The 23,809-nt window shown below is 40.5% G+C and overlaps 1 protein-coding gene across 1 annotated transcript in view; it reads left to right on the top strand.

Moving 5' to 3' along the window:
* The window catches only part of smad1 (SMAD family member 1), a 43,888-nt gene extending 28,010 nt beyond the window's left edge, over nucleotides 1-15,878 (top strand). The window contains 4 exon segments of the mRNA NM_001007480.1: nucleotides 3,672-3,788; nucleotides 8,932-9,153; nucleotides 13,251-13,507; nucleotides 14,290-15,878. Of these exon segments, the coding sequence (NP_001007481.1) occupies nucleotides 3,672-3,788; nucleotides 8,932-9,153; nucleotides 13,251-13,507; nucleotides 14,290-14,433 (740 nt within the window). The 3' untranslated portion in view covers nucleotides 14,434-15,878.
* The last annotated feature ends 7,931 nt before the right edge of the window (nucleotides 15,879-23,809 follow it).

Here is a 23,809-nt window from a genome sequence, read left to right as displayed (position 1 = left end):
GTTTATGGGCCCACTTACTTTAATAGGAATTAAAAAAATAAAGGAAAAGAAATTTGGAAACCACAAATAAGAAAAGAAGAAATTTATATATGTATACGTGTGTGAGTGTATATATCCGTATCTGTGATTTGCATATACACTTTTAATGCCCTCACGTTTGGTAACAGATTTTAATCAAGTTGCTTCCATATTTGGAAATGACTGGATTTAAACCACAAATTACTTAAAACACTGTGGACATGTGTTTTCGGCAGTTTTCCTTTTGGAGTTTTGCAATTTATTGTAATCTATTACAATCTATTGAAAAATGATGGCCAATTGATAGAGTTCTGGGACCAGTCCGGCAATACTGGCTATGGCTGAGGTGAGAGATTATTGATACATTTGTTTTTTTTTTCTGCAGCTCCTACTGCCTTACTACTCCTACACCAAGTCATGTCTTATGTCATAGGTAACAAAACGACCAAAAGAAACCATAAGGCTAATGTCCCACAGAGAGATAAGTTGCTAAAAACAGTTCCAGTGACAAGTCGCTCATTTTGCCTCTACATAAAGGAGAATATAAACTGCCAGTACCTAAACCGACGATACTACTTCAAATCGCTTATGAGACAATTTTTCGAGTGATTTTACAAAGAAAGCATTGCCATTCATAACTATTGGAATCGCTGAAATTAAAACCCACTGAGCGGGAAGTCGCATTGCTGCAATTTTCGGAAGTCGCCTGAAGTTTCCTCTCAAGGCAACTTCGGGTGATTTCCAGAAATTGTAGCAACACGTATGCCCATCCCACTGGCGACTTACATTCTTGCCGTTGGGATGGCATTGCGGGGAGATTAGTCACCCCGCGGCAACGAAGATTTGTCCCCATCTGTCACCTGCCTGAGGAGAATGCTGGCCGCTGTGATTAAGAAGAAAAACAAATTATTTGAAAAATAGGCCACTGACCATTATAAGCACTTTCAATAAAAGTTACTTTTGCATTCTAAGTAGGGGCAAAAGTCCTCCTCAGTAAAGGATAATTTGAAAAATTAAGCTTTGCTTGTCCTTTACGTTTAAAGAATGATCAGGGATTTATGAAAGAGAAAATTTAAAATATTTATCCCAACTGATAGGGAGATTTATGTATAAAATTGACAGAGCTTTGGACTATCTGAATTGACCTTGTGTTGTGTTATTAGATGGGCGGTTTACCTTTTAATTGACTATTAGTATGATGTAGACGTTGATGTTCTAAAACAATTTTTAATCTCTTTTTTTTTTTTTTTATATTTTTTTTATGGCTTTAGTTAACTTTTTGTTCAGCAGCTCTCCAGTTTGATATTACAGCAGATATCTGGTTTCGAACATTTTATTTACCCTAGCAAACAGGTAGTGGTTTGAATGAGAGATGGGAATATGAATGAGGGGGCCTGTATAGAATGATAAGTAAAAAGTAGCCATAAAATTGTAGACTTACAGAGAAATAGTTTCTGGCAGTGGTGACCACCATTTTAAAGACTATTTAAAAAAAAAAGCTGCAAAGTTGCTAGAAATAAAGCATTTTATAAGTTGACTTAAATTTTACAAAAAAAAAACACCCCTTTAAGTGTGTCTGTGTCTTTACACAGTGTGTCTGTGTCTTTTAGGAATTGTGGCACTGCAGACTTCTTTTCCCCCCAAATAGTTTTAGATATTTAGGGATTTTTTGCAATACATATTTAAGTTTCCAGATGGTGGATATTTTTTTCTCTATTACAGTGACCGATCCATGGTAAAGGGAGACACTGAAGGGGTCATTTACAATGCAGAATGCAGTGTGCAAAGTATTAATGTGAGGGTGGTCCCAAGTGTGGACCAATTACCCCTAGATGTGGGTCGCCAGCTGAATTTGCCACCACACAATTGCCCCAAGACCTTTCTGTGCTTTTGAAAGCCCCACTAGTGCCAGGGCAGCGCTTCTTGCCCCGCCCCCACTTATGTCAGCATGAGGTGGATCAGGCACAAGTATATAAATTGGAGAGACATGGTGTGCTGGGTCTAGTGCGGGTTGGTCCAGAGTAGTTTATGGTCAGATGCGGTTTTATTTGCATTTTACACACTGTTCTGCCGTATCTATATTGCTGTTTGTCCCTTGTATAGAGCACTCCCTGTAATTAGGGTTGGGGGGGCGGACACATAGGTGAGCTAGAGGGGGCACCCCTAGCACTTGTGCCTTGGGGTATAGTAAATAACCCTTTGTGATTTGGTTTATCCCTGAGGAATATCACTGTGTTGCTGTAACCCCTTATAGCAGGCATCCCCAACCTTTCTTAAGGTGGCCATAGACATTAAGATCCGCTTGGGTGGGCGATATTGGGCAAATTTAGGCTAATTTAGATCGGATTATAACCGACAATGAGTGCAGTCGGTTTGGGGACTGCATCAACAAGCCGATGCGGTCATAGATCTGACTAAATCTTTTAACCTGCCTGATCAGTATCTGGCCAATTTCAATGTCCGTTGTTGCTGCTCCTACACGGGCTGATAAGCTGCCGAATCGGTCTAAGGGCTCTGGCACACGGGGAGATTAGTCGCCCGCGACAAAAGACTCGTGAGTCTTTTTCGGCGATTTCGGGAAATCGCGCCGCCGCGTGTGCCATCCCGCCGGCGACTTACATGTTCGCCGGTGGGATGGCGGGTCATGGCAACTCGGGGAGATTAGTCGCCCGCGAACAGGGAGTTTTGTCGCGGGCGACTAATCTCCCCGTGTGCCAGAGCCCTAAGGGACCGATATTGGCAGCTACAATCAGCCTGTGTACGGCCACCTTTACTCGTGAGCCACAGACAAAAGTAAAAAAGTAAAAAGAGCTAAGATTGGCTATAAGGCAGCCTCTATGCACACTATCAGCTTACAGGGGGCTTTATTTTGTAGTAAATCTTTTTTTTTATTCAACCAAAACTTGCCACCAAGTCAGGAATTTAAAAAAAAAAAAAAACAAAAAAAAAAAAAACACCTGGTTTGGGGGCACTGAGAGCAACACTGGTTGGGGATCACTGCCTTATAGTATAGTGTCTGCTTACATTCAAATAAATCCATTTATACTGTTAACAGTAAAGTAAGATTTTATGCTTTTAAAGGTTCCATTAGCTGTGGTTTACATTTTAACACCCTGAGTTCTGTATTTAATTCCATTAATCTTTGCGATCTAGTGCTTCGTTCAATCAGTGGTTAAATATTGTTCCACGTTACTTCAATAATTGCAAAGTTTTATCTGCTACAAACCGTTTGGTGGGAAATGCTATGTTCAAAAAAAACTGACAGCAGAACGTTAAGTCAGAGTCCTACTATGATTTACAAAGGAAATCAGCCAGTACATAAGCAATCTGGTATAGATCTTGGAAATGGCACAGGCTCATTAGCTAAAATAGGGAGGAAGTGGCTTCCCTTTGGAATATGGAGTGTTTAGAGCTGGCCATTCATCCTGCTTTAGTGCAAGTCACTTATTTCCTTCACTAATTTCACATGATTTAATCTCACATTGTGAAAAAACATATTTTCTGCTGATTTATACCAAACTGTATAGTGTAGTGAGCACTACAGAAAAATCCAAAGAGCCCAAAACAACTCCTCTTCCATTTTATTAAAGAAAACTTTACTGCACAGTCAAAAGTTACATTTCTAATTATTTATATCCTTGTTCAATATGCAGCTGACACCCCTCCTCCAGCTTATATGCCCCCTGAGGATCAGATGACGCAAGACAACTCTCAGCCAATGGACACAAACATGATGGTGCCGAACATCCCACAAGATATCAATAGAGCAGGTAAGCCCTATATTGGACACATTTTTATATGGCTTAGTTGAAGGTGGACTAAACATGTAGAAAAAAAAAAATATCCAGAAAAATAATTCTACAAATTTTTCCTTATGAGCCATATATGAAAAAAAAAAATTATCCTCTGCCAGTGATCTCAAGATTTTGCAGGTTTGGTAGCCACAGAGGTTTGCTTCCTATGCAAAGGCCTCTCCAGTCAGAAGTCTCTAGGAGCTTGTGGAGCCCTGCATAATGCTAGCGTTGGCTTAAGTTAATTAGCCCCTTTGCTGCAGCTTTTCTTCAAATAGCTTGTGCTATATATCACTAGAAGCCTGTATTTTCCCCCTTAAAGGAGAAGGAAAGGCTTGTAAAGAGTTAATCTCAAGCTGCAGGCATACCTTCAGTTATCTCAATAGTGCCCTTAAGTCTCCCCATATTTCACCTGTTCAGAAGATCTGAGGCAACACAGGAGAAAAAAAAGCTGAACTGTGTATTCCAGGTTCCCATAATGCCTCGCTTCGGCACCAAGACCAGTGACATGCCCATTTATACAGGCTATGAGGAAGAGCATGCGCATTTTACAGGGTGTGTGAGCACGCTTGCAACTTTTAAAGCAGGAGCGCTCGTCCTCCAAATGCCTGTGTTTGCGCAGTGTATGTCGCGCTTGTGTATAGGGGGAGGAAGGAGGTTTGCACAGGCGCATTTGGTTATGGGGCGCCATGTTTAATTTAAATATATAACATGGCGGCCACAACAGGCAATATATAGTGCTTAGATAAATCTGACAGCGCAGAGAATATATAGGATATAAAGGTAAAAAAATGTAGCCATCACCTACAGGGACATTAGGACGTTGCATTAATGGGGTGGGGTGAAGTTGATACCTAGCTAATGCCCTACATTACAGGGCATGTTTCATGGGCTTGGCTAAAGTGACCCTGGTATTCTTTCAGGGCTGTGGTGGGTTTTTGTTGTGGGTTTTTCAAACAGTTATGAGGTTAGTTCACTGCATTAGGGTAACAGCAGGCAGGGCAGTTTCGATTGTGGTGAAGCTCTGCAGGAACAAAAATGCTTAAAATCACCACCTGTTGAAAGTGAACAGGAATTACCAGCCTGTGCTGTCAAATGGTTGGCATGTATCACTCGAAAATGGACTTTCTCTCATTTGACAGTAAACTAAAGCTTTTACTTATTGGCAATGGTAATCAATAACAAACTGAGTAGCTTCAGAACATTCCCTAATCGTATTAATTCATGATTATGTGTGCATGTATTATAATTAGCGATGTCATAATTGGGGTGTAATGATGTAATTGGTATCATATGGCTCACAGAAAACTGCATTATTAAAAAAAAAAAAAAAAAAAAAAAGTACCCCCTGTTGTAAAATGTAAGATGTCTCTTTTTATATTCTTGTATTTCACAACAGGTGGTAGCAGTGTTCCCTTTATAAATTGTCATTTCGGGTTTTTTGTTGTGAAATTTCTAATGTTCTTGCACATTCAAAAAATGTTTTCTGTTCCCGTGGGAACAGTTTTTTTTTTTTTTTTTTTTCTGACTTTGTTTTGCTACTTCCCTTTCTTCGCTGGCAATTAAACATTTGTGCATTTCATGGCTGGTCATGTGTTTTTTGCTGCAATAGCTAGTTCATTTGACATTTTATACAGAGTACAGAACAGAGACTTTTAAAGGTCTAAAGGTCATTTGAAGCTGATGTATTGTATGAAGAAGGCCTTGGTCTAATGTGTCAGTAAGTGCTTGTCCCACCCAGCAACCTTGTATTTTTAGTAAGTTAATAAGAAAGTAGGGTCTTAATTTAAAAAAAAAAAAAAAAAAAATGGGGGGGTGGGGGGGGTGGGTTGGTCTTCTAATAAAGGCACATTTCTGGGATGCACTGTTTCCATTTTCTTTAAATTTTCTTTTACTGCAAATGGGCATGTTCTAAAAGACCCCAAACTAAATTTCAGGAAATCAGGTCTGCAGACTGAGTGGGCAAGCAATATTGGTAGATATATGGCAAGCTGAAGTTAATTGCGTTTGAGACTAATCTGTTCTGGTATATTGTATTTTGAAACATTTCTGGCAATACACGTCTTCGGTTCGTTTGATGCACCATAGTGTTATCTTTAAGCCCCCGTGATTATAATAACTAACCTGAGGCCCTGGGCCAGTGCTCCTTTTTCAGGAAAAACCCCAACTTAAGCTTACATCTTCACGCATGGTGAAGATGCCAAATGAGATCTTTTCTCCGATATGCTCCGCTTAAGGTGGGAGATATTGGATTGATGGGCCAAAGAAATAATCACATTGGCTGGATGCAAGCCATTAAGTCAAGGACTACATGAATGACGCAAATGTGCTCCTTGCCTCAACAGGATTTTTAAACCTGTCTGATTTCAGCCAGATATCTGTCAAGTAGGCCCATCATAGGTCCCTATACACAGGCTGATTTGCTGCTGACGCAGTCTTATCAGCTTTTATCGGCCTGTGGGTGCCCATCTTTAGAAGTAAAAGGATGGTGTTTTCTGCTGTGCATTCACACTTCCCCAAAAGAGTAAAGAAAATAACGGTATGGCACTCCCTGCAGTTTAAGCTAAGTGAAGCACCAGCCCCTGGTCTCAGATTAGCAATTATAATAGTTAGGGTACATAATAATTTGGCATTTCTCCCAGTGATTGACTTTCCTTCTCCTGGAAGAAAGAAACATTGTACAGGAACGGATTGTCTTGTACTGGTCAGATCTTCCCCAGATGCACTTTTGTGTGTTTCCCATTTAGATGTGTTCAGCCTGTGTGAGCCCTGTAATTGCCCCCTTAATTGGGGTGGCTTACATTTTGGGAAATGTCCTTATGAAGAAAGGTTATTGCGGATATCATTCCAACTGTTCAGCAGCCTATTCTGCAGAAGATTTGTGAGTCCTTGGAGACTTCGTATAACAAGCTGCATCCTGTCGGTAAAGTTGGGTGATTTCTATTGTTGGCCTGTGCTGGGAACACAGACACATCGCACCTGCTCTGCATGACTTATAGCAAACGTAAGGAGGCTGTGTGAAAAATCTGTGAGAGAAGGATGATTCATCCCATAAGAATTGCCAGCTGGCAGGGTTTCTTTGGAAGGCTGAGAAAGCCGTAGGATGGTTACTGGTACCGTGATGTGTGATAGTTAAGTAACCCTTTCTTACAGCAAGGAGACACAGCTTAATTGTGCTGGCAAGGAGTCCTGTCGGATAGTTGTGTAGCTGCAGGATGGATAATTTGCCCTCCTTTGGCTTTGATCCTTGGCTCTGTTGGTGCCAGCTGTCACTACTGATTTTCAAGATCCTGCCCAGCTGAGTGGAGAGAGGGAAGATCTAACTAAAGATATTATTTTTCGCTTCTCTACATTGCAGTTTAACAAGTGTAATGGTGTTTAACTCATTCATACCAGTGACGTATATAGAACTGATGCCAATGGCTGCCCTACAGCAGGGCTTTTATGTGCAAAGTATATACGCACATACATGCATGTACAGGGCCTTGCAGAAGACTTTTTCCTAAATTAACCCAAAATTAACATTTTTACACTGACATTCAAAGCACTGAAACGGTTTTATAATATTTTTTATCATATAAAAATACTGAGATGCTTCTAAGACTTAAGGCTTTCCAATCTGACTTGTAGGCACACTTACTGCATACAATTCAAGTGTTCACAAACAACGTAATAAAATCAGCATACAAATAAATACTAATAAATGAAAACATTTATTGGCCAGAATCCCAGTCTATCTAGTTCAGGAGTTTACTCATTCTCATCCTCTCCCCTGGTAGAATAAATGACCAGTGGCATCTAAAGGGTTAGAGTGAAGTGTTTATTCAGACAGGAGTGCAAAGTGACCCCAAATTAAAATCACAGGGAGCTGCAAAAATCTCTTCCTATAAATAAATCAGATAACATAAGATGAAAACATAAACTGATATAAACATAAACTGATTTAAACATTTCTCTGATCATACATTATATAGATGGCAGATACCATGTGCATGTTTGTAGCGTAGTGTATAGATTGGTAGGTGTGGGTTGTGTGTGCTGGGTTTACTTGGATGGGTTGAACTTGATGGACTCTGGTCTTTTTTCAACCCTATGTAACTATGTAACTAACTATATGTAGCAGACAAGTTTCCATGCTGGAACACGATTCAGGGAACTTCAAACTCTTTTTTTTAATGTCCTTTTAAGTTGCATCCTTCTTTAGGAAACCATCCATTTATTTAAGGTGGCCACACACGTGGCGATTTGGGATCTTTCGCACTAATCGGTCATCGGTCGCACGAAAGATTGTTCAATCAGCCACTAACCGTTCAGGGCTGAAATGGCAGAGATAAGGAGGTAGAAACAATAGGATTTCTACCTCCTTCTGCCGATTCAGGCCTGACGGCAGATTTTGCTCAGGCGCCTTCTATGGCGCCCGATCAAAATCTTTAAACCTGGCTGATCGGCGAGTCAACCGATATCAGCAGCCTCCTGCGATATCGGTCGACTTTCCATACACGCACCGAATATCATACGAAACAAGGTTTTGTACGATATTATCGGTGCGTGTATGGCCAGCTTTACAAACATAGGTGCTAACTTGCACTAGTGCAGTTGCCAGTTGACAATTAGTCCACTTCAAAGGCAAATAATTGTTTGTTCACAGGGAGTCGTCCATAGTTTAATCTTAGCTACCACTGGTGACTGCTCTCCCCAAAATACCTTTCCATCGCATTAAAGTGAATTGCCAGTGGGATGGCATAATCTAATCTCCCTGTGGGACATTGCCCTAGGCTGATGCCCCGCTGAAAGATTAGTATATCTCTGCTACCGTGGGCAACTAATCTCTCCGAAATGTCTTTTCACCGTCAACAAAGTGAATCGCCCATGGAAAGGCCTACACGCTGCTTCCTTTTCCTAAGTTTCCTCCTGCAGGCAACTTAGCGCGAGTTTGGAAAAATAAAGCGACACACGTGCATTTCCACATGTATATAACACTTAAGGTGCCAGTATAGCTGCTTTTACCAAGAATGTTTTCAGCAGTGAATGAATATGCTGCTCAGTAATTGGGCACTCAGCTAGGATGTGAAAAGGTGATGAACTGTTTGAATATGTTATTCTAATGGTATTTCTCTTGCAGATGTACAGGCTGTTGCGTATGAAGAGCCAAAACACTGGTGCTCCATTGTCTATTATGAGCTCAACAATCGTGTGGGAGAAGCTTTCCATGCCTCCTCCACAAGTGTGTTGGTGGATGGCTTCACTGATCCTTCAAACAACAGGAACAGATTTTGCCTTGGGCTTCTGTCCAATGTTAACCGGAACTCGACCATTGAAAACACCAGGCGGCATATTGGGAAAGGTAATTTTGTTTCATTTGTTGACCACTGCATATTACTTTCATTTTTAATCCATTTCGCCTTTAGTCTTTATTGAAAATTATATGTCAAAACTTTGTACTTTTTATGGAGATGTCAGCCTTCTTTTGTACTGTGGATAATTGTTCGGTAATTATTAGTATTGGGCCTGCATCTCCTGTTGAGTGTTTTGGTTTAAGAAAATATGAGGTAACTTAAAAGATCTCTGCAAACTCTTATGGCAAAAGTGAAAGATGCCATATTTTTCATTTAATCCATACATTTTTTTTTTCCTCAATACTATTTAAAATGAAACTATCATTGTTTACCCTTTGAATAGGAATTTAACAGATTGTTAAATCCCCACCAAATAGGAGTACTAGGCTGGGGAAAAAATTTAACCATTAGATTAACTGGGGAGGAGGGGGAACCTAGCATGCGGGTACACTCGGCGAATTCACCTTTCCTTTTCCATTTTAATGGTTGTGTGGCTTTGGCTACTGCCAGAAGTGAGCGAATTTCAGCCTGTGTATAAACATAGGCCGAGACTTTAACCAGTCTGCTGGAGTCTCCTCCCTCCTGTGTCTGCACCAAGAGACTCTGCATTGGCCTGGGTGCAGGTCTCCCTGTTGGAGAGTGCTATGCACTTATATTCTTTGAAGGAGATTGCCTTCTTGTGCTTGAAAATAGTGCTCCCCCGTCCCATTTTGCATTGTTTGTGCATCACAGCAGCCTTAACCCTTGGACCGATTCGGCAGCTTATCGGCCCGTGTAGGGGCAGAACCGAGGGGCCTGGCCGACCGATATCTGGCCTGAAATTGGCCAGGTTAGAAAATCCAATCGGGTCGGGGACCGCATCAGCTCGTTGATGCGGTCCCCGAACCGACTGCCCCATTGCCACGTGCAGAATTCGATCGTTTGGCCCCAGGGCCAAACAATCGAATTCACCTACATGCCTCCCCGATATCGCCACCCGTAGGTGGGGATATCGGGTGAAGATCCGCTCGCTTGGCGACATCGCCAAGCGAGCGGATCTGCCCGTGTATGGCCAGCTTTACGGTATGCAACATCTAAGCTTATTGATGATTTTAATATGGGTAATTGATGGTAACATTATGATCATTAGTCTGAGAGTGTTTACCTTCCACAAATCCACAGGCACACAGTCTGTTAATAGAATACCTATAATTATACTTGTATGCTACTTTTGTGGTCACAGTCCATGGTATCAAGTGACTTTGTCCTGCACAAACTCTAGATCAGAGCTACATCTTTCGATGGCAAAGTAGTAGATTTAAAAATGTTCTTATGAGAATGATTTTGCTGAGTTTAGGATAAGGATATTTATTCTTGCCAATATTTCCATAATGGGCTGCATATTCTCTTAAAAACACATTAAAAATATTGGGGCTTATATACAAGCAGTGAGCAAAGTTGCACCTGGGCTGTATACCAAGGAAACAAATAACATTTCTTTTTCCTTTAATTGTTCTAACTAGAGCTGGCTAAAAACAGTTACTGATTGGTTGCTGTGAGTTACTGCCTGATGTAAATTTGCCCAGTTTTGATAAATAAGCTTGTGTTGTTGCGTGAAGGCAGTGTATATGTGTAGGTGAATGAGAGCAGCAGGTTTGGTTTTATCACAAACTAAATCTGTTTGATACATTCCCATCATTCTCTAATCATTGCACCGCAGCAGCCCCACTGACTTAAAAGGGAACTGCACAAAACTAAGTGTAAAAGACAAATGTATATAATAAAAAAAATGACTAGAGGACCAGTGCCAGGTACAGGCGCGCTATGCACACTGTGGGCATGGCAAAGATTGGAGCTTAAGGAAAGGGGAGATAGACTTGTTTTACTGTGGGTTACAAATCTCCAAAAAATGCCTTCCCTGTCACTTAAATTCAGATTGCATGTGGTTATCCGGCTTAATCTGTAAAAATGCAAAAGAACGCCATTTCCCACAATTAAGCCAGATCACTGTAAGGAATGTGTTTTACTTGCAGCAATTCAAAGGTAGGTAAAGGGTAAGGTATTTTTGAGACATTTGTTGCCCAAAGTAGCACAGGTTTACTGTGGGAGGTACATTTCCCTAAGGCTAATGTCCCATGGGAAGAGAAGTTGCTGCGATTTTTAAAAAGCGTTCCAGCGACTAGTACTTCGTTTTGTCTCTAGATAAAGAACAACACTAATCTCCAGTACCTGAACTGACGATACTACTTCAAAACGCATATCACTCCAGTTCACTATGAGACCCTTTTTTGAGCGATCTTACAAAGAAACCATTGCCATTCAAATATATTGACATTGCTTAAAGGAAAACCCATTGGGTGGGAAGTCGCTGCGATTGTTTGCAAATTTTCCCATTGGAAATGCTGGGGAATATGAACCCGCTGACTTGTAGGAAACCGAATGCTCCGTTGTTGAAATCTCTAGTAATCGCTAGTTAGGAAAAGACAAATGACTTGTTGCTGGAACTCACTTTTAAATATTGCAGAGAACAAATCTCCTTGTGGGATATTAACCTAAAAAAATGTCCCTAGTGCCTGTAAAGCAACCATTGTGGTTAAGCCAAAATATTGAAATAAAAAATTGTAATAATAAAATTATATAGATATGGTAACCACCAGGAACACTCCCAATATAAAGTGTATTGGCTTGCCTGGGTGCAGGTAAAGCAACATTTACAGGATTTCAGCACCAAACTCAACAGAAACTGTAAAAATTATTTATTTCCAGTGTTTTCATCATAAACTGTGATCTTCCTAGGTGCAGAGGAGGGCGTGGCCTGCGCTCGGCGGATAGAATACGTGTTCTAAGGCTTAGAACACGTCTTCTATCTGCTGAGCGCAGGCCACGCCCCCGTTATTTTTTTTCGCAGCGAGCCAGATGCAGCCATCAAAAGAGCCACATCTGGCTCGCGAGCCATAGGTTCCCTACCTCTGCCTTATACACTAGTTAGTGGGCATTGCCCAGATTTCATCTTATCCTTAGGTTTCCAAGGAACTGGTCAGTAGTATTACTGTGGAATGTCTGTGTCAGGTCATACTGACCCCTCAGTTACAGCAAATGGCTTTCTTGGTAACATTTTAACACTATGAGTAATCGGTGTATATTGCTCTGGCCTTTTACTGGGGAACCTAACAAGTATTTGCATGTAATACAGATGTGGTATCTGCTGTCCAGAAACCATGACTCTGGGTACAAGCAAGGTGTGCCTATATATGTAGAAAAATATCCTAAAATTCCATTTTTGCCTTTAATACCAAGACATACAACAATACAGCAGTGGCAGACATCTGAAAAAATTGTTCATCCTTGCAGGAATTGTGAACTCGTGTGACCTGCTTGTTAGTGAGCGCGCTCCCTAATACCCAAAGGCATTGGATACTCCCTGCTTCTTCTGTCTGCAGTCATTTGTTCTGTTTGTTTCAAACACGACAGCTCTTCTGAACAAAGTGGTAGACTCCTACCATTAGGGTCAGTCTCTAGTTCCCTACCTTGCTTTTCTTTTCTGTACCAGCCCAAAGCAACCACAACCCCATTATCAAGGAAGATCTGTGCCTCCAAAGATGCTCCCAGTTGCTCCCCATCTTCTTTTCTGCTAGATCACTACTGTTATAAACCATAAACACAAATATGATTAGCAATCCTCCAGCAGTTCTGCATGTACAGTTGGCCACAAACTTAATTTACTTAAATTATTCGCATCTTCTCCCATGATTCGTTAAAGATTTTTGTTTTAATTTTAAGACAATACGTGTTTAGCATAGGTCACATATTAGCAGGCTTTAACAATAAAGAATAGTGTATAAGGATAAGGGAGGGGGGGCGGTTGGTGGTCTGTAACAAGTGGATTGTAATTTATACTGCATTGTGGTAAATTCATATAACACAAGATATCAAGTTTTGGAATCACAGGAGCATACTGACCATTTTCCAGTGTCAGCAGAGACTAAAAATGTAATTAATAAATTGGCGCATCAAGTGCTAGCCAGCGGCATACATGTGAATGTTGGTTTGTGTGTTCGTACATTCATTTTAAAATGAGCTATGCAGACCATGTGACTTATTCTTTCTTTCCTTTCTCTGACTGCAGGTGTGCATTTATACTACGTTGGGGGTGAGGTCTATGCCGAATGCTTAAGCGACAGCAGTATTTTTGTTCAGAGCCGGAATTGTAACTTTCACCACGGTTTCCATCCAACAACTGTGTGTAAAATCCCCAGTGGCTGCAGTCTAAAGATTTTTAACAACCAAGAATTTGCTCAGCTTTTGGCCCAGTCTGTAAACCATGGCTTTGAAACGGTCTATGAACTGACAAAGATGTGCACTATTCGGATGAGTTTTGTCAAGGTGAGAGTCAAGGTTCTGCTCATGAGGGTATGTGAGGGAGCTGAGGCTTGTGTCCCATAACCTATATTGCATGGAAACAGGACATTTTCAAATAATGTAATTGAAAAAGCTGTACCTTTTGAGAAATAATCAAGTTAATATTCACTATATCTCTCTTGGCAATCCGCCTCTTCACGCTGCATTAGGTCGGTTAGTTTGAAAGGCAGCTCTAATACATTGTCTAGGCAAAGAGGGTACAGACCAGTGTATTTGACATCACTGTACGTGCAGGAGTCAGCAGCGGCGTTTCTGATGCTTACCCTTACCGCTTCAGTGTCAGCGGTTCTGGGGCAGAATCATCACACTAGCATACCTGAATTTCTGTTTTGAAAGTTCTGGTCTTAAGGTTACCAGAGGCGGCTTTTTGCCACTCCTGGGTAACTGGCTGCTCACTGCCGCCTGAGGCACCATTCTCACCTTGCTTCATAGCCGGAATGGCCCTGCGGGTTGGGGTCAGACTTTGATTAAATATATGGGTGCTCCCCTAGACATTTAGCTGTCTTTTAAAATACCTGAGTGACATAGTTGCCTGTAAAGACACATTGCTAAGAGGGAAATGGTACATTGTAATTTGATGATTTAGAAATGTACTGATTATTTATTTGGTTAAAAACTATTATGTACATTTAAGGGCATTTAGGTTTAGCAGCCTATTCTTTTGGTTTTGTGAAGATTTTCAAGAATCTGTAACTTGCATTTATGTAAACACATCCCTGAGGTTTTTTTCTGTTTTTCTCCTCTAGGGTTGGGGTGCAGAATATCATCGCCAGGATGTGACAAGCACCCCCTGCTGGATTGAGATTCACCTTCATGGCCCACTTCAATGGCTGGATAAAGTACTTACTCAGATGGGCTCCCCCCATAATCCCATCTCATCTGTCTCTTAATGGAATGGGATGTTCCTGCCTCTGGATTCATTGGAGCCATGCATGTACTTGAAGGATGTATGAGTCAGACACTTACTGGCAAATGGGACATTGGTAGTTTTTTTTGTTTTTGTTTTTTTTAAAGTCTTTTGGGGGGGGCTGTCAGCACCTCAACTACTTGATGTTTGTGACCAACTCTTAAGAAAAGAGAGGAGATCTTTAGATCCAGTGCCCTGCTGTTCTGCTGTTGCTTAATAAAATATGGCTCCCTAAACAGCAGCACATATTAACTTTTGAATTTTCTAATCCAGTTTAGCATTGTGATATAAGACAATGCTGTGTAAAATAGTGAGTCAAGCAAAATGCCCTGCAGAGTGTGCATACTAGGCACAAAATGAGATGTAGTGAGAGAGACACATAGGTGAAACTAAGGCTTCAAATAAACAGCAATGTTTTTATCTGGGGGTGGGGAAGTTGGAGAAGTTAGACAGATGTACAGAAGTCCTTTGTGAACACATCTCTTTCCTGGATGATTCAGCTGCATTAAAAGACATGAGTTAGTGGTTGTACATGGGAGACTAACTTGTTCTTTCTTAATGTGTATTGGCCTTACCACCCTCAGGTTATTAGGGATTGCTCCTTGCTCCATGTTTGTATGGTGTGTTTTTGTTTTGCTCTTGTTTTTCCTTCCTCTCTGAATGGAATGTTCTCTGCTCAAGGGCATCCAACTTCTGTCCCTTCACCCTCTGGCTGCCAGGGGTCTCCTTTTATAGTTTAACTGCTGGAGGGCCCCTGTTTGGGCTGAAATAGATTTTGGGAATTGGAGTCACTGGCTGTGGCTAGTAAATGTAAGCACAGATTCATGGATATTTGTGTGATGTTAGCTGTGCATTTGCTTCATTCTTCCCCCTCTTTTTTTAAATCCCTTTATTCAGTCAGTTCCTTGCTACATCAGTAGGTATGCTGTATGAATAAAGCAAAAGGGCAAAGACTTTTTACTGCTGCCGTACCAGCCTTGGCTTCCTGCATATTTTTCATATCTGATAGTATATAATAAATGCTTCATTGTTAACCCCTGCTATGCTGGAGGGGCTTGCAGTGTTGAGTGGTGCCCCCTGCTTTGTAAAAATACTGCAGTTTAATTGTAACAGCTGAAGGCTTCCAGTCCTCCTCCTTCTCAGAGCCACCAGGGAGACCAGTGCACCTCTTCTGTAGCTCTGATGAGCCTGAACAAAACCTCTGCTGAGCTTTTCCAGTTTTATTTAATAAGTCATAAAAAATGCCAGGTTCATTAAACGCAAACTTTTTTTAATATTGTTACTTTTTGTACGATTTTTTTTGTTTTTGTTTTTCCTTTTAGTCTTTTATATTCACAGTTAAGCTGCAGTACTTCTTGGAAGTACTTTTATTCCAGATCTAGTGAATCCTCTCCACTAGAAGTTTCAATAAACTGTCGTTATTGCTTACCTACATGAGCTTGTGTTTTAATAGCAGATTTATTTGGCTCACAGACTACTCATTTAATCTCTGCCCTACTCGAAGGGTATCTGCATCTTTTGCAGTGTTGGGAACCAGCTGTGCACATTTTAAACAATGCTTATTCATTAACGTTGCACATTTGGACGAATGGAAAAAAAAGTTAGCTCAACCAATCAACAGGTCAGATATAGTTGCTTGGTTACTCGACACCTGGGCAAATTTGCACTGTACATAAATGCAATTGTGCACTTGGAAATTAAAGCTGTACGTCAAAGGGACAGTATTAAAGTTTGTTTTATTCCTTTGCCTAATAGAAATTTTAAAAGTTGAATGTTTATTTGAGTTATTTTCTTTTATTTGCCAAAGACACGCTGAAGTTATTACTGGCTCACCCTGCAGGTAAGTGTTGGCCATACATGTGGAGGCAGAATGATTGTAAGAGGAACCAGTCAGTGTAGAAAATGATAAACCGTTAACAGAGCAAAAGCTTCAAGATGAGGTAGTAAGAAAGATTGTTCACCTATGCAAGGTATAAAGTCATCAGCTGGAAGTTGTACTATAATGACTGAAAATACGTTTGCACGTGCTAAACTTTACTATTACAAGTCTCAGCCCTGAATGTTCCATGAAGCAATGGGTTTACAAGGGTTGGAAAAAAAAAAAAACATACTGAACTTCATTCTGTACTTTTAAAGCCACCATTAGCCTTTCTTATGCAGACATTAGATCTGCAGGTTGGTCATGGGGTTCTTAACTTAAGGTCCCCATACACGGGCCGATTCTAGCTGCCCCAGGGCCAAACGATCGAATTAGCCTGGATTCTCCCGATATCGCCCACCGGGGACATCGCCAAGCGAGCGGATCTTAAGGTGTATGGGGACCTTTACTTTAAGACTCCTATTGCACAAGAGGTTGGAAGGGGGAGGAGTGTAATGTGACCGGGAAGGCTTGACCAAAGAACAGGCTCTAAACAAACTAGAAGAAACCAAAGCTGCTGTCCGTGGCATGTGCAGTTTAAAGAGATACCATGCACTATGCGCAATTCTGCAGGGAAAAGGTACTGGTAGCCCAAGAGAGAAACTTGAAGTCAAAGTTCCCTATCTTTCACACTTTTCACATATTTCAAACTAAGATTGTTTCATTAGGAGTCTGTTAATCTGCTGGTATGTTATTGGAAAATGGGAGGAAAAGGAGAAACCCACACAGGTACAGAAAGAACTTCCACACTATAGGATATATTGTCATTTTCAACAAATTGTGGCTTCTAGGTATTCTTAAAAGCAAAAAGCAGTGTTTGTCTATATCACATGCATCTATTTGTACTTTTCTATTTAATAGAAGGAATAAAAATATCCTTTCTGGTTCCAGTAAAAGGAAACTTGATCCCTCCCCAAATCAATAAACTGCTTTGTTCTGCCTATCCATTGTATACATTAAAGATTACTGACTAGCACCAGTATCATTATACACTATATGCTATTACATGTCTAGTAAGGGAAAATATTGCACCTTCCTAATTCCTGTAAAAAGCAATCATTCTTTGTTGCAAAATGGCATCGTTCTCCTTATGTGAAACTGTTGCCCCCTTTCCATGTGCCTTTGAGCTACTACAATAAGACACCGGCATAACTGCAACAGGGATGTGCCTAGTAAGACACAGGTCTTATTAGAACTACAAAATACAGTGTCCTCCGTAATGTTTCGGACAAAGACACATTTTTTGGTTTACCCCTCTGCTCCTTAGTGCAATATTTTAAATCAAACAATTCAGATATCATGAAAGTGCACATTCCAGACTTTCAAGCTATTTGCATACATTTCAGTTTCACCATGTAGAAATTACTACACTTTCTATACATAGTCCCTCTCATTTCAGGGCACCATAATGTTTGGGACAAAGTAATGGTAGGTATATTTAATCAGTCATGCTTAGTACTTTGTTACCTATCCCTTGCATGCAATCACTGCTTGAAGTCTGCGATTTATAGACATCACCAGGTGCCGAATATCTTCTCTGGTGATGCCCGGCCGAGCCTCTGCTGCAGCCACCTTTAACTCCTTCATGGTCCAGTGGCTTGTCCTTTTAAGTTTCCTCTTTATAATATGGAAGGTATGCTCAGTTGGATCAGGTGACTGGCTTGGTCATTCAAGAATTTTCCATTTTTTAACTTTATTGCCGTAACAATGTTTGGGATTATTATCTTGTTGCACTGTCCAATGAGTTCCATTTACTGGAACTTGAGCAGATAAGATGTTTCTATACACCTCAGAATTCATTGTGCAACAGCCATCAGCAGTTAGGCTGATGCCACACGTGGCGTTTTTACGCAGCCTAAAAACGCCGCACAAGCCACACAGCCCCTGACTATGGCGTTTTTCAGCCTAGAACTGGTGACGTAGCAAATCCTGTTTCCATGGTGCTAATAGTGCAAAATATTAAACGCCGCGTATTTCAGCTAGGTCTGGCAGCTACCTTTGTGTATACATAGGAATAGCTTGCTTTGCAAATACTGGCGTATTTCAGCCAACGCTTGAAAAATCCGTGCTAAGGCGTTTTCTAGCGTATTTACGCTTTGTGTGGTTTGCCTCGAGTCTTTTCAAGTTATTTCTATGGATGATGATATCGGGCGTTTTTCAGCCGCCGAGAGAATTACAAAAAACGCCACGTGTGGCATCAGCCTTAAAGCATCAATGCAGATAAGTGTGCCAGTACCTGTGGCAGCCATACCTACCCAAGCCATAACACCCCCACCACATTTAACAGCTGATATGCTTTGGATCTTGGGCAATTTCATCTCCACACTTTTCTCTTTCCATCAATCTGATACAGGTTAATCTTGGTCTTGTCTGTTCATAAAACTTTTTTCCCCAGAATGCTGTCTCTTTTAAGTACTTTTTTTTTTTTTTTTTGCAAACTCTAATCTGGCCATTTTTGTAGCTAACTAGTGGTTTGCATCTTGCACTGTAGCCTCTGTATTTCTTTTGCAGATAGTAGTCTTTGACAAAGACACACCTGCCTCCCAAAGTGTTTCTCTGATCTGTTGGACAGGCATTAGAGGATTTTTGTTTACCATAATGAGGATTCTACTGTCATCAGTGCAGCTCTTCCTTGGCCTATTGGTCCCTTTGGGATTACAGAGCTCACCAGTGCATTCTTTCTTTTTAATGAAATTCCAGACAGTTGATTTTGGCAATCTTACTGTTTGACCAATGTTTAAGGATTTTATTCCTGTTTTTCAGCCTCGTTGGCATAGCTTTTCTCCTCATGTTGAACAATGGCAACGCTAATGAAGCAATGCAACACACCTGAGTAATCACAAACACCTGCAAAGCCAATTGTCCCAAACATGGTGCCCTGAAATGAGGGGGGACTATTTATAGAAAGGGTTGTCATTTCTACATGGTGAAACTGAAATGCATGCAAATAACTTGAAATTTGAAGTACACTTTAATCACATCTGAATTGTTTCATTTAAGTCATTCCATCAGACAAGTACCTTATAGGTAAGAAGTGATTCAGTACAGTCCCTGGTTTGTGAGACGTTCTGCTACAAACACGCAGGCTATAAGACCTCCACAGGTAGTTAAAATCTATGTGAAGTAGGGAAGAGCACCCATACGAACCATAGGCCCTTCCCTGTTACACACATGGGCTGAGACATGCATGTAGCATATACAACTAACTTCAGTATGCCCAAAGTCTACTGATCATTTTACTGTAGCACATTCAGGTTTTGTAATGAAATGCTCACCCATGGGCAGTAGGCAGGTTCTTTCCATGCGCTGCTATGGTAGATTGTGGTCAGAAGTCCAAGGCCACCTCAGTTTACGGAAACACAAAATGCTTGGGGTGCCGTAGGAATGCACGTTTGGGTGGGGGCGACTTGGCTGTTGCTATAAACAATTCTATCACCTTGAATTATCCGGTTACAATGGTTAATATCCCTCTAACTTCAAAGATCACAAAGTAAGATTTACAAAACCAATGGGAACATCCCTCATCATTCTGCTTTTTAAAAGAACGCAGTGGTAGTGATACAGATTCAGTGCCTCCGGTTTCCTTTAGATGTGGAGCATTTCAGGTTCAGTTTAACCCCCTTCCAAAATAGGTTGGACATAGAAGAATGGATATTTGGGTTGTTTTAAGTCTAAAATGCCTGCCACGTGCCTCCCTTTACCTCCAGACTTACAAGCTTTGTACTGATTACAAAGGAGTGGCAGCATAAGTACTAACTGGAATTTATTCTTTCTATTAAATATGAATAAAATATATGGTTACATTCTAATGCTTTTTTTTTTTATTAGCTAATACAAAATACTTTGAAAGGATATTTTTTTGCCTTTGATATGGAGTGGTTTTGTTTAATAACCATATAGATGCTTTTTCTCTTGCCTGATAAGTTCTAGTAAAGCACAGGTCAAGTATTTCCATATAGTGGGCCATTTACTCACTATTCTAAATGTTCCGGGCCAGATTACTATAAAATTATTTTGTCAAACAAATGGATCAGTGAAGCTTGTGTCATCTGTGTAATTAAACCCAATAGGATTGTTTTGCATCCAATAAGGATTATATTTATATCTTAGTTGGGATCAAGTACAAGGTACTGTTTTATTATTACAGAGAAAAAGGAAATCTGTTTTAAAATTCTAAATTATTTGATTAAAATGGAGTCTATGGGAGACTAGCTTTCTGGATAAGGGATCCCATACCTGTATTATCTGATTTTATAGATTCTGCTGTATCCATGCAGGGTTGTGTCTGTAAGGGGGTAGTTCCCAAACTGGGCCAGCAGGCAATGGCAGTAGGCACTCCAGGCTGAAGGCCAGTCAGTATAAGATTTGGGGAGAATCTCCTACATATGGCTGAAGTGAAATCGTATTTGCTTCTCTACACATTCTTGAACTATGGCAGAATGACTGTTAAACTGATATGTTCTTTTATCTGTAACTTTGCTATGGCCCTGAGCAAAGGTGGCACCACTAAAGGGAACTGCAGGGCATTCCTTGTCTGGAATAAAATGCTGAACATTATAGTGGGTAGATAATGGCCTTATGAATACCAATATATGTATAATCAAGCTGGTGTATCAAGAAGAAAAAAGAGAGATGGAAGAAAAGAGAAATTCTTCTCCCAATATTTCTAGGTTGATCTACATTAATAGCTGGGGCTCTGCCTTTTACTAAAAAAAAAAAAAAAAACCTTCCTCAAACTGTAACAATAGAGTGTGTAGCTGTGGGGAACACATTTAGGAACTCAGGGCTGGCAATAAACCGCTTTATCATTAGTCACAAGCCGACTTCCTTTCTTTTATTTCCATGTCTTACGCAGGAGGTAGAGCTATGCAGGCTTACAGATGTTGCCTTGCAAACAGTGTGCTAGTGTTTTCCGGCACACATGGATACTGCTGACTAAGGGAACGGGCATCATGTACAGATCCTTCACGAACAGATGTTGCTTTATGAACACTTGATTTAAGTAGCACAACGGTATTCATTGTTGTGGGGGTTTCTTTAAAGGGGGAGTTGAGGTTGATACTTCCTTAGGAATATGTCACAAAACAGCTGTCTTGCCTCTCCAAAGATCTGGTGCTGATCCAACTGAGCAACGAGCATCTGGGCTAAGATTGCTTTGTAAAGAAGATACAACTGTACACAGCCTAGTTCACTGTACATTTATACACCCTTATTACATAAGGCTGGTGATCCGCTAAAAGGACTACAGGGAGTTTGCTGGCTTAGTAGCCTTACAAATATTTACTATAGCTGCAGGATCACAAGTCGAATATAATTTTTTTTTTTATATATATAGAAAACAAATTTGGAAGAATACCGCACTCACAGGACTTAGTTTAGAAAAAATGGAGTAGTTTATTCAAGCATAAACCTAACGTTTCGGCTGGAACCTCAGCCTTTCTCAAAGTGAACATACGCACTAGAAACCCCGTTAAGTAAAATGTGGCGCCAAAAGTAGACCAATGACGTCACTCAGTGCAGGCCAGGGCCCACCCCCCAAAGTTTGTGTATACAAATCAGTGTAAAAAACAAAAAACATATAAGTACAAAGGAGTACAGGTAATAAAGACAATAATCGCTAGAACATAATCAAGAAAAGGCAAATAGAAAGGGACAGAGCACGGAAGGAAAGTAAAGACAAATAAAATTACCAAAAGCGGTACAGGATTCGTAACACTAGGGAAAGGGTAACAAATACGCTGAACTATAACTCCCATACAGTGGTGCGTTGTACTGAAAAGGAACAATCAAAAACGCCAGTGGCTATAGAAGGTATCAATAGTTTGCCCGAAATCTACATAAAGACCTCGCAAACCTTCCTATCCCAGACCATCCATCAATTGTACCATACATTATGTATGTATGTATGATTTGTATACACAAACTTTGGGGGGTGGGCCCTGGCCTGCACTGAGTGACATCATTGGTCTACTTTTGGCGCCATATTTTGCTTAACAGGGGGTTTCTAGTGTGTATGTTCACTTTGAGAAAGGCTGAGGTTCCAGCCAAAACGTTAGGTTTATGCTTGAATAAACTACTCCATTTTTTCTAAACTAAGTCCTGTGAGTGCGGTATTCTTCCAAATTTGTTTTCTATACTACTACTCCAATACTGCACCCAGGCTCTCTGTGATGCCTTATTGCATATTTTAGGGTTATGATTGGCTATTTGGTAGCCCCTATGTGGACTGGCAGTCTTCAGGAGGCTTTGTTTGACAGTTGACCTGGATTTTATGTAACCAAAATTTGACTTCAAGCCAGAAATGAAAAAATGAGCACCTACTTTGAGGCCACTGGGAGCAACATCAATGGGGAGGGGGAGCAACATGATGCTTGTAAGCCCCCGGTTGGGAATCACTGGTATAGGGTATACTGGAATATATAAGTGGTAATTTTATTTGTGATATAAATGAACTTTTCTTTCAGAACATGTAGTTCTCCTTATATATAGGTCTGTGCTTAATTTTAATAATAAAACAGAGGAATGACCACCGGTTTAGATCAGATCACTTCATAATTTAACTGTCAGTTCTCTTACATACCAATGGCCAAACTTTAGGTTTTCCTTCTCCAGTTGGTAAATAGCATTAACCATGTCTCAGCTGGCCTTTCACTACTAATTGCATGTTTTTATTATTTTAATGGCATTTCAGTATGTAATATATTTTTTTTAAGATTACTAAATGGATATTTACAAAACGGAGTAACTGAGCACATGATGTTTATACCAATCCTACTTTATTTATAAATGTAATGCAGACATGCCTTTACATACCTAGAGGAAATACCAGCACATGAGCAGTGTGCTTAATGTGTAAAGATCTTTATGTTGTATCTTAATTCTCTGTGCATTATAAGAATGTATTTAAAGGAGAAGGAAAGGTTGGGGTGGCACTCCTACAGAAGTATCCTGGGCCAGTGCAGTTTCCAACAAACAGAAGCTCAGGCACAGAGGGAAGAGGAAGAACCTGACTGGCCTGACCTCAACCCAACTGACCACCTGTGCTGAAGGGACTTTGTATAGCTTAAAGGAACAGTAACACCAAAAAATTAAAAAGTGTATAAAAGTAATTACAATATAATGTACTATTGGCCTGCATTGCTACAACTGGTGTGTTTGCCTCATGAAGACTACTATAGTTTATATAAGTAAGCTGCTGTGTAGCCATGGGGGCAGCCATTCAAAGGAGAAAAGGCACAGGCACATAGCAGATAACAGATAAACCCCCATTATATGGGGCTTATCTACTAGTTATCTGCTATGTAACCTGTGCCTTTTCTCCGTTTTTCCAGCTTGAATGGCTGCCCCCATGGCTACACAGCAGCTTATTTATATAGTAGCTTTTCTGTAGCAAAAACACCAGTTTTTTGCAGAGCAACAGCACATTATATTTTAATTACTT

The sequence above is a fragment of the Xenopus tropicalis genome, chromosome 1 (assembly GCF_000004195.4).
Source record: "Xenopus tropicalis strain Nigerian chromosome 1, UCB_Xtro_10.0, whole genome shotgun sequence".
NCBI classification, from domain to species: Eukaryota; Metazoa; Chordata; class Amphibia; order Anura; family Pipidae; genus Xenopus; species Xenopus tropicalis.
The sequence above is the reverse complement of the archived record's forward strand: the minus strand, read 5'-3'. Positions and strand labels throughout refer to the sequence as shown.